Source organism: Ambystoma mexicanum, chromosome 4p (genome assembly GCF_040938575.1).
Source record: "Ambystoma mexicanum isolate Mex_15411 chromosome 4p, UKY_AmexF1_1, whole genome shotgun sequence".
In the NCBI taxonomy this organism is placed as follows: Eukaryota; Metazoa; Chordata; class Amphibia; order Caudata; family Ambystomatidae; genus Ambystoma; species Ambystoma mexicanum.
In genome coordinates this window covers 965,378,192-965,397,361 of record NC_090927.1, presented here as the reverse complement: position 1 = coordinate 965,397,361, position 19,170 = coordinate 965,378,192, and the positions used below count along the sequence as shown (strand labels likewise).

Genomic DNA, 19,170 nt, shown 5'->3' with positions numbered 1-19,170 from the left:
TGAGAGAACGGATCTCAACGACCGGTGGGGGGTGTCTGTACTCCCACTCCCTATATGGTGGAGGAGAGGCACAGAAAGATTCTCTATTCGGTAGAAATGGTCGAGCAATCAAGGCCTAGCTTCTCAGGAGGTGATGCAGGCTGGTTCTTAAGTACAGTGTATCCCCAAGCCCCCACAAAGGAATATCCACACTCTGTATTGGTTAGAACACAGTCTTTATATAATCAATAGTTAAGGTTATGTACATTCATCATGATAACTCACTTGGTACTCTGGCAAAATCTACAATGACAAATATTTACAATCCTAAAGTGGTACCACCCTAGATCTCATTGAAGTGCATGAACAATACTGTACAATGTCACACAGACCAATAGAGTGAAACCAGCAATAGAGAGAGGAGAGAAAATAAGATGGTTGAGCAATAGGCAGAATACTGACCCCTACCACTAGGCACAGTTCTGTGTGGAGATCCCCCCACCTGGGCAACCTGTAAAGAAAGATATAGCACAAGCCCAGTCCATATATTGCTCTGCAAGTCTTATTTTCCCTTATAATGTTTTTACCCCCTCCAATGTACCTGGTGGAGTCGAGTTCCTCGAAAAGGCGTCGACAAACGTCGAGGGACTCGCTGTTCGGCGACGGGGAATCGACGGCCCTTCTTGAATGCCTTCCCTTTCAAGCGGGAGGCACGGGGCGTCGAACGTCCGTCGACAAACGAGGTAGAACGATGTCGAAGAGGCGGCAGCTTCGTCTGAGCGGTGCTCGTCGGCGTCGGGGCGTCGGCGTCCTGCAAGGCGGAGGTGTGCGGGGCACCTCGATGACAATAGTTCTGGACCGCAAAGATTGTAGGGACGGGAGCCCAGCAAGGGCGTCGAGTCGTCCGAGTCTTTGAGGTCGTCGGGTGGCGGGAAACCCACCGGCAGGTTTCTCCTCGGTGCGTTGGTCGTCCTCGACTTTCTCCGGCAGGATAAGCGGTCGACGATGCGGTCGAGAGAGTCCTTCGATTGAATGTTCTTAGGCAATGGAGCGGACGGCTCCGGTCGTCGGCGGCACGGCGTCAAGTGGTTCCCACGGCTGGGCAACACAACTTCGACGGGCCTCCAGCGGTTCCACAAACCTGCGAACCCTGGTCGACGGCAATGGACTTCGACGGCGTCGATGTCCGGGTGCTTCACTTCAATCTCCTCGGCGGTCCCGTCTCGGGTCGACAGCCTTTCGAGGACCTGTCTTCCAGGGCGCTTCGGCGAAGATGGAGCGGTGCTCGATGGTCCCTCGGAGCACGGGAAGAGGGCGCCTTACCAGGTCCTCTCTCGGGTCAGTCCTCGACGAATTCGACAGCCTTCGGATCGGTCGAAGCAAATGCCACAGCAAGTCTTCTTCTTCCAGCTGGACGTCGAGGATCAGCAGTTCCAGTTACTCTTGAGTGGAGACTCAGCTTCTGAACGCTTCTGAACAATTTTTGTTGGTGAGAGGTCCCCAGATATACTATTCTGTCTCTCATCCACACTGCTGGCACACACACAGCAGCCAATCACACAGAAGGGCATTCATGCAGTCAGTCAGCCAATCAGGCACACAGTGCATTCAGGCCACACTCCTCCCTTTCAGACACTCACAACAAGGAATGTGGATTGGGACAAGTACCCAGCCATTCAACACTACACACTGCATTCAGGCCAGTTTCGGGCAGGGCTGTCTCAGTCTTTGTCTCACATGCCAGAAACCAGACAACCACAACAAGGAGTGTATATTGGTCACCCACTCCATTCACCCAGGTCCCACCCACAGGAGGTACCCACAACATACAGTCAATGGGAAGGCTCCAGTCAGTCTAGCTGGGCCTTCACAACAACACCATATATGGAACTTCCACCCAACAGCCAGTCAGGGGGAAGGGACAGAGTCAGGGCTTCCCAGGACTTTGGGAAAAACAAGACAACAGGCAATAGAAAGCAAGAGGCCACAGGGGCCATCTTGTTTCTATCAGGAATCAACTGATCCCAATGGCAGGGCCTGGGTGTCCCAAAATGGAGGACACTCAGAGCACCTGGCAGATTCAGCATGGAGCTGCCACCAGCCCATACCCTGCTCTGTGGGCCACCCACAGGTGCCCAAAAACATACACTAGGGGCACAGGGTTGTACCCCTACCCATGGGTGCCATAAGGGTATCCCATGGGTCTGTTCACCAAACCAAAAGAGAGAGCTGCACTGCCAGGAGTCCCTCATGGACTCCTGGGCAGAAAACATAACAGAACACACGGTAAAAACAGAGAAAGGACAAGGATTCAGAGGCCCTGTCCCTCAGATGCATTTCCAGCATCACACCCACACTCCTACTACCCAGTCCACAGGTGATTCTGCCCCTACTGACCAGAGCGGCGTAAGCCACTCTGGCTCTGCTCCACCTTTAAAGAAGAGGAAGAAGGGTGCTCTGGCACGACAGGCTGAGACCCCAGTTACGGCTACACACTCCGGTACCTCAAGGAAGCCTTGCTTTAATGATCCGGAACTTGATGCACTTGTGGGCTATGTGTCGGCACATAGCAACAAAATGCTGGTGACTGCAGGGTGCAAGACCACACCTGGTCAACGTAAGGCACACTGGCAGACCATCGCCGACCGCATAAGTGCCCTTGGATTTATGAGGCGCACAGCTGATGATTGCTACAAGCGGTGGAATGACCTGAAACGCAGAGCAAAGAACAAGCTGGGCTCAAATCATGCCGCTACTCTGGTGACTGGCGGTGGGTCTCCACAAGAGGACAACAAACTCACTGAACATGAGTCTGTTGCTGGGGCCTTCGTCACAGAGGAACAGATCCAAGGTGTGGGAGGACTACCTGATTATGATGCATTGTCCGGTGAGTGCCCATGCATGTGTGTGTAATGCATGTGTATGTTGTTTGGGTGATGGGTTCTGATTGAGTGCCAGGTGAGGGTGTGTGTGCCTGAGTGGTATGGGTCACCCATGTGCTTCATCCAAAACATTCAGCGGCCTTGGATTTGGGTGTGACAGTATCCCTTCTGCCCACATTAGTAATTTTGCTCAACATTACGGCAGTTGCCCTTGAAGTGGCATCTTGCAACAACATTGTTTGTATTTTTCAGTGTTCGTTCAGGCTGATTGTTTCAATTCTACCACTTTTGCTACGCATTCCTCAGCCCTATTGTCACATTTGTGACATGCTTCTGTCATTGATGAACCACACATTGGTCCACATGTGTTACCTTGTTAGGTGAATGATTTGACCATTCAGGCTAATTGAGTATTGGCCTGATCACAGGAATTTGTGGGGCTTGTTTGAATGTGGAACATGATAGTTCTTTCCTGTCATGTTGAAGTGCACAACCATGGATGTGTATATCAGCCTGCAATCACTGTATTTTTGTACACTGGATGTATTGCAGTGTGTGGCACATGCCTATTTTGTCACACTATGTGTCATGTATGTGTATTGGACATGCCATTCACAGGCCAATGTGTGATGGCAGTGCTACCCAGCATGCAGAAAATGTGTTGCTCTTCCATCTTGGTGTCATCAGTGTCTGCCTTTTGCCTCCCCTTCAAACTCAGTGACAGTGCATGCATGGGAGGGTTATAGTCATGTGGGACATGTGTAAATCATATACTGGTTCTGTAGCTTGTCAGGCCTATTTGTGTGCTATGGTGCTAATGCCTGTTTCCATTTTTTGTCTTTCATGTTTTTGCAGGGAATGATGCACTTGATGCTGTTCAGGTTGAGGAGATGGTGCAGACCCAGGAGGAATCTCAGGTACAACCGGGCACCAGTGGGGGGTGTGGTGTGGTGGTGGGTGAGAACCCAATCTTGCTGCAGAACATTCTGTCAAGGGGTGCCTCTGGTGCACCTCCCTAGACCTCTATTCAGGTGCTGATTCGGATGATGAGACCTATGTGCCGTCTCAGTTAAGTGTTTCTGGCAGGGATTCTGTTCTGTCTAACCCACCTGTCCCAGGGATAGAACCCACTATGGGGATGTCAGTGTTGGTAAGTCTGCCTTTGGCGGTTACGGATGCAGGGTCACACTCCACAACATCTGATCCTGTTCCTGGGCCAGCAGATCAGAGGGGGAATGCAGTCCTGCAGCCTCAGGCAGTGCCGGCACAGCAAGGCGCAGATCGCCTTGCCCCAAACAGGTGTGGTGCCGCCGACGCGGTGGCCGTACACCACCAGGCAATACCGCATGGGAACAATCCATGTACGGTATGGCAACCCAACAGGCAGCATCAGTTGAGATGATGGCTCAAGCAATGGAGAGGGTGGCCACTTCCATTGCCCCCCCTGAAAGGTAGATGGAGCAACTACAGCAGGCACCAGACTCCATTTTCCGATCACACAGGGAGGACATGTTGGCGTCCAATAGGGACAGACGGGCGGCACTGGAGACTCTATGCCAATCGATATCAATAGAGTCCCAGGGCCACAGGGAAGCCCTGAGGGTAGAACTCCATCACCTCAGGGAGACTCTTGTTGACCTTGAGGCTTCCACTAACCTGAGGACAGAACAGCAGCTGGAGCGGCTCACACGTTCGCTCTCAGCTCAGATGCAGGCAACTCGGGAGTAGATCCGGGCATCACGTCAGGTGCTGCATGGGGATCTCCGCACTATAATCCTCCTGAACGAGACCTTCCACACCCGCATGCTTGCTGCCATGGAGGACCATACCAGGGCTTTGCGTGGGCTGCCTCTCATAGCACCACCACCTCCTGTGGCAGCAGCACAGGGTGATGAGAGCGACAGCAGCAGTTCTCCCACAATGGCATAGCCATGCAGGCCATGAGCCCATGTAGGTGTTTTTTTTTCCCAACATCCACACAGGTGGCTGTTGGTGCGCACCCTGTCCTCGGACCTCCTGGGTGGCCTCCCCCCTGGCCCCCCATGGCCATTTTTGATTTTTGATTTTTGATTTTTGATTTTTTTTTTACATTGTGTTGCCTTGTGTGGCTCCTGTGGGCATCCACTCTATTCCGACTGGGCACATGCAGGCTTGTCCTGAGTTTGGGTTAGATGCTTGGGTTCATGAGACACACACCCCACCTGCTTCCCGTTTCTATGGGCTTGCAAAGGGTGTGCCCAAGTAACAGTGACTTACACTGTGATGTAGGACTCCCATGAGCTGTGTGGGCGGTCTGTTGTTAATACTGTGTATACATTCCTAGTGGATATTGTTGTTGAATTGTACACTGCATGGTGTATTGCTATGTGCTTGTGCATCCATGTCTTTCTCCTAATTTGCAGGTTAATTCCTCATGTCTTCACAAGGCCGTCTACTTTGGAGATGGAGTTCATGTTGTAAGCAGTGCACTTAGACATTTGCGTGGCAGCAGCACTGTACAGTTGGAAGTGGCCGATGTGCTGGCATGATCAGGTTGTAAGACTACCACTACTTTAACTTAGTACTGTCATCTTTATGCTATGTTTGAGGTTGTGTAGCTGCATTGTATTGTTGGTAAGTATTTGGTCATGTGTGTTGTTATTTATACATTACTGGGAGCATATTGTGTGTGGGCAGTTTCCATTAGGGACACTGTACTTTGACACTTGTGTCATGTTTTGGGGATTGCTTTGTTTGCTCTCACATAGCATGACATGCCATGGTGTGTTGGATGGCGGTGCTGGGGAGGGGTTGGGTGACATGGCACTGTTGTCATGTTGTATTTTGCAAGGGGGTAATGATTTTAGCACCATAGACGTGTGTCTTTTGATGACACAGCATTGGTGGTGTTTGTGTAAGTAGGGATGCACACAATGTAACACTTCCAGGTGACCAATCTAAGGCTAGTATGGTTGTGACAGTTGACTGTCCCTTATGTCATCATCATTAATTGTCAGATGGTATGTGCCAGGGCTGTGAGTACTCCACAGGGGTGTGATTTTAGGTGAAGTAATTAGCCACCAGCTGCGTACGGGCTGCCTCACTCCGTGCCCTTTCCCCTCCCATGCGCAGCAGGCGTGCATGTGGTTGGGGATGTGGGGGCACCACCATGTCCACGGGCAGGCCCCGGCGTGTTGCAACGTTGTGCAGGACACATGCTGCCACTATAATCCTGCACACTACTGGGGGAGCATATAACAGCTGCCCGCCAGAACAGTCAAGGGAGCGAAAGCGTGACTTGAGCACTCCGAATGTGCGCTCCACTATGCCCCGGGTTGCAATGTGGGCTGTGTTGTATCTTACCTCGGGTGGCGTGATGGGGTTCCAAATTGGCGTCATCATGTGGGTGCTCAGAGGGTAGGCACTGTCCCCTGTGGAGGTGGTGATGGGTATCATTAGTGGGGTTGTGACATTGCTCATTATTTGACATGCATGCATGTGCTGTGGCATTTATAGTCACCGAGCAGCCATGTATCGCCATGCCGCCCAGCTTCTAGGTCCCGGTTTAGGGTTGACATTCTGTAAATAAAACTGTCATGGGTGGACCCTGGATAGTTGGCATATACTGAGGTGATGATTCCCTCGGCATCACATACTACCTGGACGTTGATGGAATGCCAGTGCTTGCGGTTTCTGTAGATGTGCTCAGATGCCCTGGGAGGACGTAGAGCCACATGGCTGCAGTCAATGGCACCTACCACTTTGGGGAAGTGTGCCACCCCGTAAAAATCCTGGACAACAGCCTGCCTTTCTGCAGGTGTTCTGGGCAGGTATATGTGCCTGAGGACTGATGGGCGTGCAGTCATGATGGCCAAGACCTGGTGTAGGCAGCGTGACTGCGTGACCTGTGACACCCCCCCCATTATAGCACTTGTCTGCTGAAATGGTCCAGTGGCCAAGAAGTGCAGTACATTGAGGACCTTATGCAGGGGGCTGAGTGCTTGGGAGCACAGGGTGGGTGATATGAGGTCATCCTCCCACTCACTGACCAGGTCGAGTATTATGTGAGGTGGAAACCTGTACCTCCCATACACCTGGTCATCAGGCATCCCAAAAAGGCTGGTTCTGGGTGTAAAAATTCTGGGCCAGACTATCTTCCTCCTCCTCCTTCGGTATCCCACGACCACTGCTGCAAGGAATGGTATATTCATCCTGGCGTCTGTGCTTGTTTGTCGTTTGCACGCACTTTTATGCTGCACGGGTCCACATACGCCTGCTTCCTGGTGGCGTATGTGTTTCCTGATTAGCGCGATTTAGCCCCGTTCGATTCCATGAATATGTGTTTTGAACGTGCGTGTGGGCGTTCCGCGTACTTGCCTCCTGTACTTCCCCCGTGATGCCCACATTTTCACGAGTTGTTCCCCATTCCGCGTGTCACGCCCCCTGTTCCTCCTACTTTTGTTGTGTGCGCCGCGCTATGTGCGATTTAGCTGTGCGCGTAGCGCACGCTGCTTGGAGACGTGTGCGCCAGCATGCGCCACGCAGAATTTTGGCGCACATCCTGGGATTTACACGCACACGGACTTCCATGAATCTCTGTGCGCGGGTTTTGCTGCGATTTTCGCACTAGCACTGCGATTCGCACACTTTCGCACGCTTGCGCTGAAAATTTCAGTGCACATTAATTCCATGAATCGGCCTCAGAGTCCTATAGGATTCTATGGGAATGGGGACTAACTAAATTACTGGTGCCTGACTTGCTGGCCGCTGGACTTCGAATAGCCCGGTGGCACCGAGAAGTCAGGCACTGGTAATTTTATATGGGTTCAGCGGCAACTCGAGGACCTATGTCTTTTACCTGACATCTTTACATTAGCAGGGGAACATTTTTCTCATCTCTTGCTTTAAACTGCAAACACACATGTAAAGCCATTGTGGTGTCAATGTTTGAAACTCCTGTTTTTCATGTGAAAGTCACCTCTGAATTTTTTCTGCCACTTGTTCATTAAAAAGCTGCTTTTCCTTTTATAATGACATGTAGGCCTCTTTCACATGGCCCTTCCGTGTGTTACTTGCAAAAACGTCAAAGTCTGCCTTAATAGGCCTGCTTTCAGTGTGAAGGTTTTGTTATAAATGCTGGCAGGTCAATTTCATCAGTGGCCCCTTCAGTTCCATTGGTTTGCAGCCTTTGATTACACCACACAACAGCTCTTGGTGGTGTTCCACAAGGATCACCCCTTTTCTCCCTCCTGTTTAACACCTGCCTGGAGCTGCTCATTATAATTGCCAGAGAGCCCAACCTAAAACGATTTAACTATGCACATGGCACTCAAATTATTTTCAAGACTAAAAGGACAATCAAGACACAAAATGAGTAGGAAATTGGCTCAGATAAGTGAGCAAATAGAGCACACTGTAAAATGTGTCCATCTATGCTATGGGCACTCAAATACATAGAGGTTATTGGGGCCAGAGATTTGTGAGTGCTCATGCACTTTATGTTAAACATGTATCTTCTGTCACCTTTCTATTCTTCAGTGAATTTCTTGCAGTCATTATAGGGATGTCATTTAGGGGCTGCTAGGGTTTGCAGTTGCGACTCCTTGCAACCTCTGTGTGACTGCTGGCACTGCCTTTGCGACCGCTGGTTTTGGGGGTGGGCTCAGATTTCAAAAATAAACAATTTCTTTTTTAAGTCACTCTGACTTCAAAAGGAAATTATTTCTGTTTCGGTTTTCCGTAATTAAAATAATTTATTTTATAAATCAGTCAGAGTAACTTCAAAAATAAATGATTTCATTTTTAAATCTGAGCCCCCCCGCAACAAGGACATGGAACCCTCCAGCTCCTATGCTCTGTTGTGCATGACAGGAACCAGAGCTGGTTCTTTGCATGCGTCCTGCAGCATGGAGCCAGAGGCATACCTGCAGAGAAGGAGCAAGGGATTCGAGGAAGGTAAGGACATTTATATTTTTAAGTGTAAAAGTGGGTTTGTGTTTGCGTGTTTGTGTGTGTATACATTATGTAATGTATGCGTGTATATATCACGTTATGTGTGTGAATGCGTGCATGATGTATGGGTGGGTGAATGTGCACGTGTGGGTGAACGGTGAATGTGCACATGTGTAAATGCGCAAGTCAATGTGTGTGCTTGTGTTAAATGCCTGGATTACTTTCCAGTAACCTTCATTACTCCTAGTCGCATTTTTCCCTGGCCCAGTACTTGCCTATGAAGCACCTTACCTCATACATAAATACTGGGATGAGGAAGATGAACGTGGAGGTAATACTGGGCAGAGTAGCTGATTCTAGGGGTTGGAGGAGGAGAATGGGAGGGATAGCGGACATGTGGGAAGGGTGGGGCAGGAGAGGTGTGCGCCGATGCCTAATGGTCATCAATGAAAAAGCAGGCATGATATGTATTAGGGGCTAGACTGGCATTTTGGTACAGTTAATCTAGCCATTTCTTAATGTGGCATGATACTTGTACTGGTCATCTATAATAAAGTAAGCATGAAAAGTGTTATTACCTGTCTAGACTGGCATTTGGGTGCAGCCAGTATAGCCATTTCTTACTGTGTCATGGCATATTTTCTGGGCATATATCATGAAGTAAGTATCATACGTGTTATTACATGGCTAGACTAGTCTAGCCATTTCTTACTGTGACTTGACATTTTGTATTCTATGATAAAGTATGATAAGTGTTATTACACAGTTAAATTGGCATTTTGTTTCAGCACATCTAGGTATGTCTTACTGTGGCACTGCATTATTATTGTGCATCATCATGGCTACAGTAAACATGATAAGTGTAATTATGTGTCTGGCCTAACTACATTGTGCAGCCAGTGTTGACATGTTTGCTTATTGTGGCGTTGCATTTTTAATAGCAAAGCAGTAAGATATCTCAGTAGGATGAGTGCTTGCTGCTGCGATCTTTGTTTGATGTGCAGGTTCCAATTCCGGCAAGGCCAACTCAGCCTTTCATTATTCCGAGGTTGATAATTGAGTGGCAACTTCGGTTGGGATGATAATAGAGTGTAAATATGTGCTATGTATAGTGCTTTGGCAAAATCGCTATTTAAAACCAATCATTATCATGAATCAAACAGTAAAGCTCCTCTGCATCTATTGGATTTTTGGACACTTTACTATTGCAGCAACTGGTAATGTAGGGGCTCTGCCTATCATATAATGACAATACGTGACATTCAGCTATAATTGGCATAATATGGAAGAAACTGGCCATACAATGTTCAAGTGGCATATCCATAGCAGCGTCTGGGCTTATGTTGATTGTATTGGGTCTAACCCTATCATATTATGACATCATCCATGGCATATGAAGGTAACACCCTTGTTAAAATGTGTTCGGTATCAAAAATATTCTAGTCTGCTTTAGTATCTATTTGGTATTTTAAAAATTGTACATGTTTTGAACTTATTTAAAGAGGAACTGATGCCATCCGGGTCAAAGGTCATGTGACATCACTTCCTGTGATGGCAGGTGTGTGATGTCAGTTCTGCTATCCCATGCATTTTGGTGCATTGATGTCAATGAGTAATTATAGTATTGTCTGGTTACAGCATTCTACTTGACAGTCTTGCTACACCAAAAATAACGGCACTAATAAAATCATGTCATTTTCTTCCGTCTTGCGTTTGCAGTTTGCATGACCTCTTGGAGCTTTACATAAATGAACATATGGATGGTTAAAAGGAACATATCGACAATGTTAAAAAGTTATTTTGACCAAATGTTGGAATGAAAATTAGAAGTTTAAATGAGAAGCTGAAATTCTCATTTTTTTTCATCAAAAAGAACATGCCCTGACAAAGTTAACAGATGGACAGAAAGTACATAGGAAAGGTCGGTCGATTTAACATAATGAATTTCATATGCAAAGCACGTTTGAAGTTAACCTATTTTATGTTCTCATAAAACGTAAATTCTTTGCTAAACAAGGCAATTAAGTGAGGCAATTAACGTTGTCAGCTGCTATGTAAAATGCTTTGAATTATAGGCCTCTGGCACTCACCAAAGTACATCATTAGGTGTTGTCAAATCAAATGCGCAACTCTCCAAACCGTCTTTGAATTTGATGACCTTTGAATACACCCAAACAGGCAGTACAACGACAAAGGAAGCGGCCCAGAGGCACAGATTGATTCGAATGGTCTTTGACCTGGTTCGCAGGCTGATGAGGCGAAATGGCTGAACAAGGGCCAGGTACCTGTGGTGGAAAGAAATCAGTATTGCAGTAAATCTATGAACAGAAACGAACAAGTACGAAGCATAGCGCATTTCACCAGCTTGTCTGAGTTCTGCGGTTTCATACATATGTCACCGAGGATAATAAAATTCAACGCAATAGGTAAGTGGTTTGACAGGAGAACATAACGCAAATTGAAGTACAAAAGAAATACATCGCCAAGGTTTATAGTGAACAGGCTTTTGGTGTGCCGTGCTTGCAGACCTAATTAGACCACTTGCCTACTATGTTGTAGGTTTTCTCCCAAAGAAAACTTATTTACCTTATATTTGTGCATAAATCAGATATTTGATTGCGCAAAAGTATCCCTTGGCTAACTAATGTAATCCTTGTTATTAACTAATGCGTAGCAGAGTTTTATACCTTTCTGCATGACACTTTCTGTGAAAAGGATCACAAACACGCACTGGTACGATTCATGGAATTATCGGTGGAGAAATAGAGTATTTGGGCACGCAACTGCGCGCAAATCCGCCTTCATCGATTCATGGAACCAAATGCACGGTACTTTCCCTGGATGTGCGTGGATTTCATACTGGCTCGGTACGCCTGTGCAAGCCTTCGAGGTTCTTGCCCGAAACTCCGAGCAGAGGCCTGGAAAGGGGGCACAACACCAAAAAAGGGGAAGAACTTGCAAAAAAGAGGGCGTTCCGTGGGACGGCCTGCAGGCGTCCCTCGCATACCCATTAATGCGCAGCACGAGATGTATTCATGGATTCAATTGCGCAATGTCTTGGCTTGGAAATGGCCATGCAAGTCCTTTATACGATCCGCCACCCGAAGGTAGGCATGAGTACAATCGCATGTAGCATTTTCAGCATGCAGATGGGGTCACATGTCGGATTTTGGGTTGTGTGTACTCAATCAGGGTTCCGATGTAACTAGGGGTGCACGTACGCAGTGTAGTGGGGTGTGGGAATGTTTTTCTTGGGTTTGCACGCAGATTTCCCGAGTTATTGCTGAGTTGCAGTTTTTTATATGCATGTTGTAGGGGTGCCGGATACAGTTAAGGGGGACCCTGCAAAGGGTCCCCGAGTCACAGGCCAATTTACAGGGGACCCCACACACTGTTTTCGGGGGGTTCCAGCTGTGACTCGCGAATACAGTTACTTTGCATGAAGAATTCCATGAATATGCATGGCGTGCATTTTTTCTTCTGTGCGCAGACTCGCGCAGTGTCCTTCTCGGTGTGCGGCCCTTGCGTGATTTCTGCACTAAATTCCATGAAACATCCCATACGTCTTTAGCTATGTAAATTTGGAAGGTGATTTTTTTTGTTGTAAAGACTCTATAGGGCAAACTATCACTCTCATAGTCATGAATGATGGTTATGTAAATGTGATTATGATTTTTCTGCAAAACACATGAAAAGTAAAAAAAAAAGATCTCTACTTTTGTAGAGTCAGATCCATTGTTTTTGTCACACGGAAATCGTTATTGAACTCTTCTCAACCTATCTGAATATTTACCATGCAGTCAATGACTACTAGTATTTAATGCATTTTGAACATCCTGGGCCAGATTCATGGATTTATTTGAGCGGAAAATAGGGAACTTGCACGCCAAACTGCATGCGTAATCTCATTTGGCGATTCATGGAATCAATTGCACAAGACTTTCCTTGGACTTGTGTGGATTTTGCGATGGCCCGGCAGGCCTCGGAGAGTGGACGAAAGCCGTGCATGAGACACCAAGCACAATGTGAGCATGGCTTGCGCAGAGGGCAGAGAAGGGAGCGGAACACAGAAAATGAGGAAGAACATGCAAAAAAGTGGGCATTAGAAGGGACAGCCGCAGGCAGTCCATCTCATGCCCACTATTGCACGGGACAGTACATATTCAGGGATCCGACCATGCTACCGCCCGGCAGGCAAATGGACACGCAAAGACCCATACTATCCGCCTCCCGAAGGCATGCGTACAGACACTTGCGCATAGGAATCACTGCGCAGAGGTAAGATTGGGTGTCGGAATTAGGGGTGAGTGCACACAACCAGGGTTCTGATCTATTTTAGGGGTGCTTCTACACACCTTAGTGAGGTGCAGGAACAGTTAGCAGGGGTTCACATGCAGATGTTCCGAGTTTTAACCGAGTTATGATGAATTTTACGCATGTTGCTGGGGTGCCAGTAACAGTTATGGGGGACCGCACACTGGGTCCCCGAGATGTAGGCCTGCTTGTGGTGGACCCCAGGCACTGTTTTTTGAGTGCATGTATTTGTGCCCATGGGGCATGCAAAGGTGGCTGTTTCTGGCTGATTTTGATGTGCAGGGGGATGTGGTGGGGGCGGTCTGGCCGTGACTTCAGTATACAGTTATTTTGCATGAACGATTCCATGAATACTTGGAGCGTGCAGAAAAATGTTTGCGCGCAGCCTCGTGCAGTGACCATCTCGTCCATTGCAGGATTTCTGCACACTTTTCCATGAATCAGGCCCTCTATCTTTAGAAGCAGACAGGGAAATAATAATGCAATTTCCAGTCAAGATTAATTTCAATTAGACACATCAGGCCTCATTACGAGTTTGGCGGCAGCCATGGAGCTATCAGCTCCATGGCTGCCGCCAAACCAGGCTCCTTTACCGGGTTCCCTGAATGGGGAATTACTGGGTCATTCTGAGTTTGGATGGCCCGGTAATTCCTCCCCCTGGGAACCCGGACCTTCCCCATTCACATTTGAGCCCGATAGGGCTCAATGGGAATGGGAGAGGGAGCTAACAACTGTCCGATTACGACCAGCCCGTTGTTAGCTCCCTCTTCCCCTCGCAGGACCCGGTAACGACGCCTGGTTCTACCAGGCATCCCTACCGGGTCCCGCGAGGGGACCTCGTAATCAGGCATAATGGTGTTAACAGGCCCGCCACCATTAGCGGAGCCCGTTAACCCATTCCGCCTGATTTGTAATGAAGCCCATCCTATCTGGGAGGACCTTTTTTCTGCAACAAGCTATTTAACACATGAAAGAGAAATTATAACATTGGAACATGCTTTTAGTTTCTTATAGAGAAAGCGTTTACTTTTACATGACACATAATGCAGGCTCAGGTTGCTATTAAAATGTGTAACATATGATGACAACTGTGTTATTTAAATACTACAAAATAAAACCACATTTAATTTACTAACTTTACTAAGTTTGCCGATTTACTTTACTCACTCTTTAAGTCACTTTTTTTTCACCACCAAAACATCCATTGTTACTATAACCATATGCTATTAGTTTTATAGACCTTGGGGGGACCGGGGCAGGGTCGTTAACACTTGGGATAAGGACTCTTCTCCAACATTTGGTCCTCAGCGAGCTTGGTGGTGGTTAATTATCTTCTGATAATGATCCCTCACTCAGTCTATAAGGCTATATTATATCCAGGGGGAGTGACGTGGAACTCCCTCATTGTCCAACTTTCAGGCCATATGAGCCAACATGGCTCAGAAAACCAGTGTAGCCTGGAAATGGGTCAAGACGGAAGCCTCACCATTCCACAACTTGCTACGCTGGCAGCACACTCTCAGCACAGCACTCCATGTCATCACGGGAGCCATGCTGCCACTGCTGCATGGCTCTCAGCAAAGCACCCCCTGTCTTCACAGGAGTGCTGTGTTGTGTCAGAACCAGCACTAAGAAATATGAACTAGCAGTAAGCTAAATGAGGAAAGACTTTGGTAACAAGACCAATTTAGCGTTGGAAAGATTTCTCTTCTGCTCAAGGAAGCAGATCAGCCTGTAAGCAGTGTAAGGTTGTGATTACATACTATCAGTACTGGGGAAAAAAGAGGACACTGTGACAAAGTGGAAATGTATGACATACCAGTGAAATGTTGCTAAGATTGGTTACCCATAAACATTGGTCATTTGGGAAAAATTCAGAGGAAATACTGTCTGGAAAATAGATGGACTAAAGACAAACCAGTATCAGACCCCCAGGACATGATACACATGGGCCCCTTTGTGTTTCAAGGGTTACTAAGCAATGTGCCAAATATATGTGGCGAACAAAAAATCATTGGTGGTCAGATGAGAAGGCCAAACTGTCCTCGAACTTAAGTTGCATACAGGCAAGCATGTCTAATTGTCAGTAAATTGCAAGGTGCTTCCACAGAATCCAGTGGTCTTAGAGAAAAATAACCAGAGCTATTCAATCACATAATCTGGTTGCTTTAATGGTTTAAGCTAAGAATGTTCCTCAATTGGGGTGTCAGACAGTACATGCAGTTAGACTAGACATGTACCAGTGTTTGTTACAGGTTAACTAGAAAATGTACTTAAGAAACATTATGAAAATGAGATAATTGAGCCAATAGTGTCATCTGAGTGACTATCTCCTATAGTGATTGTAGGGAATCCAACAATCCATAAGGATGTACATGGATTTAAGGGATTTGAACTCTTGAATATGAATGGACAGGAATACTTCACCCAATATTGGTGAGATGTGGGTTATCATGGTACCTGCAATGGTCTGCTCCACACTGAAAGTATCGTCTGCCTACCACTAGAGTGAGTTGTGAAGATTCCAAAAAACTCACATTGCTCATTATTCCCTTAGGCATCCATCGACTGCTACTGTTTACTACCTACTAATGCTGCAACTGTTTAAAGGTATGGGTAGGGTGTATTTTTAGTAATGGTGTTTTAGTGATGGGGTTACTTAATGAAGGTCCACCTTAAACTATGAAAAGTGTCACTTTTCCATGGAGGAAGTGAAATATCTGGGATAACATTTTTGTGCCAGTGGTGATAAGCCCAATAAGGAGCTTTTTAGAATAGCATTTTGGAAAGTACCCCGCCTATGAACAAGGATCAGATTTGCTTTTTTGCTTGATTGAGTATTATTCCAAGTCCATTAAATACTTTGCCTCATAAACCACTATGATGTGGGAACTCATAAAGAATATACAGCATGACTGGATTGAGTAATACAGTTTGGTCTTTGTGGGATTAATGAAGGACATAAACAAGCCTCCCACATTGAAGATATTCAATGTGGGAGGCTGCTGAGACCTACATCACTGTGGGCACAGCTAGACCAGTCTAGGTAGGGTCATCAGTCATGCAAGGAGAACAAGAAGTCCTCCCAGCATTCATGTTGAGTGGCAGAGACAGACCCTGGGTGTTCTTCTGCCCAAAACACTCCAAGAAACATGTGTGGGGGTCTGCCTGTGTAGATCAAAACATAGCGCAAGCCATTGGGTCATATACTCAGCATGGGAGGCATTACCAATGCATCCCGACACATCTGTAGACATGCAGTCAACCTCATGGAATGTAGTGCCCAAATACTTCATGATCCAGGGTACAGGAATATTGTCACAGACTGCCAGTACATACTATCAAAGAAGGAAGATGGGAAGAAAGAATTTGTAGAACAGGTAAGTGCTCAGCAGAAGGCTACATAGTAGCAACCATCAATCCAGTCACAAGCTCAACTGATGGAATGGAACTCAGTCGATAAGATGGAAAAGCACAGCTCATATAGAGTGGAATCAAAGATGGATAGGAGGATGTCATATATAATGCAAATGTTTTTTGGGTGAAATCTAATGAGGATACTGGGGCATGACCACACCCCCCCCTGCTGACCTAACAGGAATATCCTGGGGCTAGTCTTTGAAGGACACTTAGGTCATAGTATGACCAAAAGAAAACGATGTGAAAATGACTGTTGCCCAGGAATGTATTCTGACACTGAAGACATGATCAGATACTATGACACTATGGGCCCTACGGCCTTAACAATAAGTCCTGATGCACCAGGTGTTAAGCGCTACAAGAAGTGGAGGTATCAGTAAAGGTCTCGGATAAGGTTGACATGGAGAAAGTAGGTCCATTTGAGATGTTGGGTTTGTGGAAAGTGATCATCAATTCATGCCTCCAAGTGGCTGGAGTGGAGCAAGGGGGTAAGAGGAGTGGCTGTCCACAATAAGATCAAAATCCTCATCTCCATCTTTGACCATTAAGGGATCCCAGATTGACTCTCAATGGACAATACATTTCAGTTTCCGTCCTCTGAAATGCAAAGCTTTCTGAGACCACACTGTAGCTCCCAGCTCCAATTTCCTATAACAAGCTTTCTCCAATGGGCTCATTGGGCATATAAACAGATTTCTCAAGGGCAGCCTACATTTGGCATTAGCAAGCTCATTGAATTGGAAGGCAGCTCTGAGGGCAGCATTGTGTGCCTGTGGGGTTTGTGTTGATGCAAAGGTGTAAGCCATTAACCAGATAAACACTCCCTGCTTGGCCAAGGATGGTGTAGGCATGGACCTTTAGCTCCACCCCTTTACCCAAATTAGGCCCACCTCTAAAATTAGTAAGTGCACCTTTTGTCCATAATGCATGTTTATTGTACAACGGCTGGGAGGGGGCTTAGATGACATCTAAGAGTCAAACTAACCCTGTCCACTCTGAACCACACAAAGAACACACATTATATACAACTTGCAACAGTTACTACACTCTCCAAGTGTTACAAAGTCATCCTCCCAAACATGATTGGTTGTCCTGTACAGAGAAATCTAAAACCCACACAGTTCATTGGACATAGTCCTTATGAAACTATCCCCTAAAAACTTATAATTACAAGGATTACATTTTCAACACACCCTTTCCCAAAGACCTCTCCATATTTGGTGGCAGCCTTGCCGCTTAGTTACACAACAACAGAATTATTATCAGTGACGCACACAGACCTACCCCAAAAATACCTAAGCACATGAAGACAAGAGAAAGGCATGTAGATTCCCTTTTGATCTATTCATGTTTACTAAAGGCATTGCCCAGACCTGTCCGGTGTCCAATTTTTGTGACTTCTACATGACTGATCTTTTTCTATTCACAGGAGTTCCGCCCACTCTCTGACAACACAATCGTTCTCCTAAAATGTATTACTACTGGTCTCCGCAAGAGCCCCAAGAGAAGCCACCTACTTCAAACAACCCGATGAATTCACAAGATGCATATCTCTTACAACAATGAGCTCTCCCGTTCACCAGAGAGCATATCTTCCCTTGCCCTCCAGAACTTGAGTCACCTGCAATCTGACCGCAGCAGCCCCATTGATCAACTTGAAAATCCTGTTCCCTAACAGCTGACAAAGCCTTTGAAAACCTTTGCCATGATGGAGAAAACACCATTCGGATTAATCCACAATGCAGAAACCCATGATACACAGAGCAACCCCACCTCATATATTGCATATCTTTTACTAAATTAAAAAAACACTTCCCTTACATGTACACCATTATGTGTGTATTTTAAACCTATTATGATCTCCTATCATGAGCACCATTCATACAGCTAAACTCCATGTGCACATATTGATTGCCTGCTTTACATCAGTGTGGAGAGGCCCTGCGTATGAAAATGTTTCATTGGTATGTTTCTGTGCGCATTCAAATATACAAATGTATCGCATCTACACAAAATGTAACACTTATCCCATTTACCATGAATATTGTAATATTTGTAGCAATTTGTGAAAGTGACAGAAATGACGATGATGTCATTTCCACCCCCCATTAGCGGTAAGATACTAGAATTTTGAAAATTTCCAAACAATGGTGAAGTCAAGACATGGAAGTGATCTAGGATGATGTTAGGAAAACCCAAGATAAGTACAAGACGTATCATAACTGGAAATCAGGTACAAAGGTGATGAACATGAGACTGGGAGACTACTTTCAATTAAAGGAACACAAGTATGTCCCAAAGGGCATGCTGAAAAACACAGAGATTATGGTTTTCATCTATTTCCTGGAGAAAAAAATGTTTGCATTTGAGCTAATTTGCATACCCACAATGCCTTGTTGTTGTGGCTCAGAACTGGAGGTGAACTTCGAGCGACGGCTACTAGGTGGCGTTGTGGAATGTGTGACTTGGCACAAATGGACTTTCCTACTTTCACATTTCAGGTGAGAGGTTGTATTTCAAACCTTTTGAAACCCACCATAACTTTCTTGGCGTTGTCAAAACATGGGCAAATGCTCCAACCACAATGCTGTCAGGACTCTACTGCACTTATGATCCCTAATAAGGGTGAAACCAGGTATGTAGT

The 19,170-nt window shown here is 46.4% G+C and overlaps 1 protein-coding gene across 7 annotated transcripts in view; it reads right to left on the bottom strand.

Moving 5' to 3' along the window:
* MCHR2 (melanin concentrating hormone receptor 2) overlaps positions 1–19,170 on the bottom strand; it is a 2,016,060-nt gene that overhangs the window by 382,631 nt on the left and 1,614,259 nt on the right. For all 7 annotated transcript variants that reach the window (XM_069606534.1, XM_069606536.1, XM_069606532.1 and 4 more), the window contains one exon: positions 10,883–11,077. In XM_069606534.1, coding sequence (XP_069462635.1) covers positions 10,883–11,077 — 195 coding nt within the window. The remainder of the gene's footprint in view (positions 1–10,882; positions 11,078–19,170) is intronic.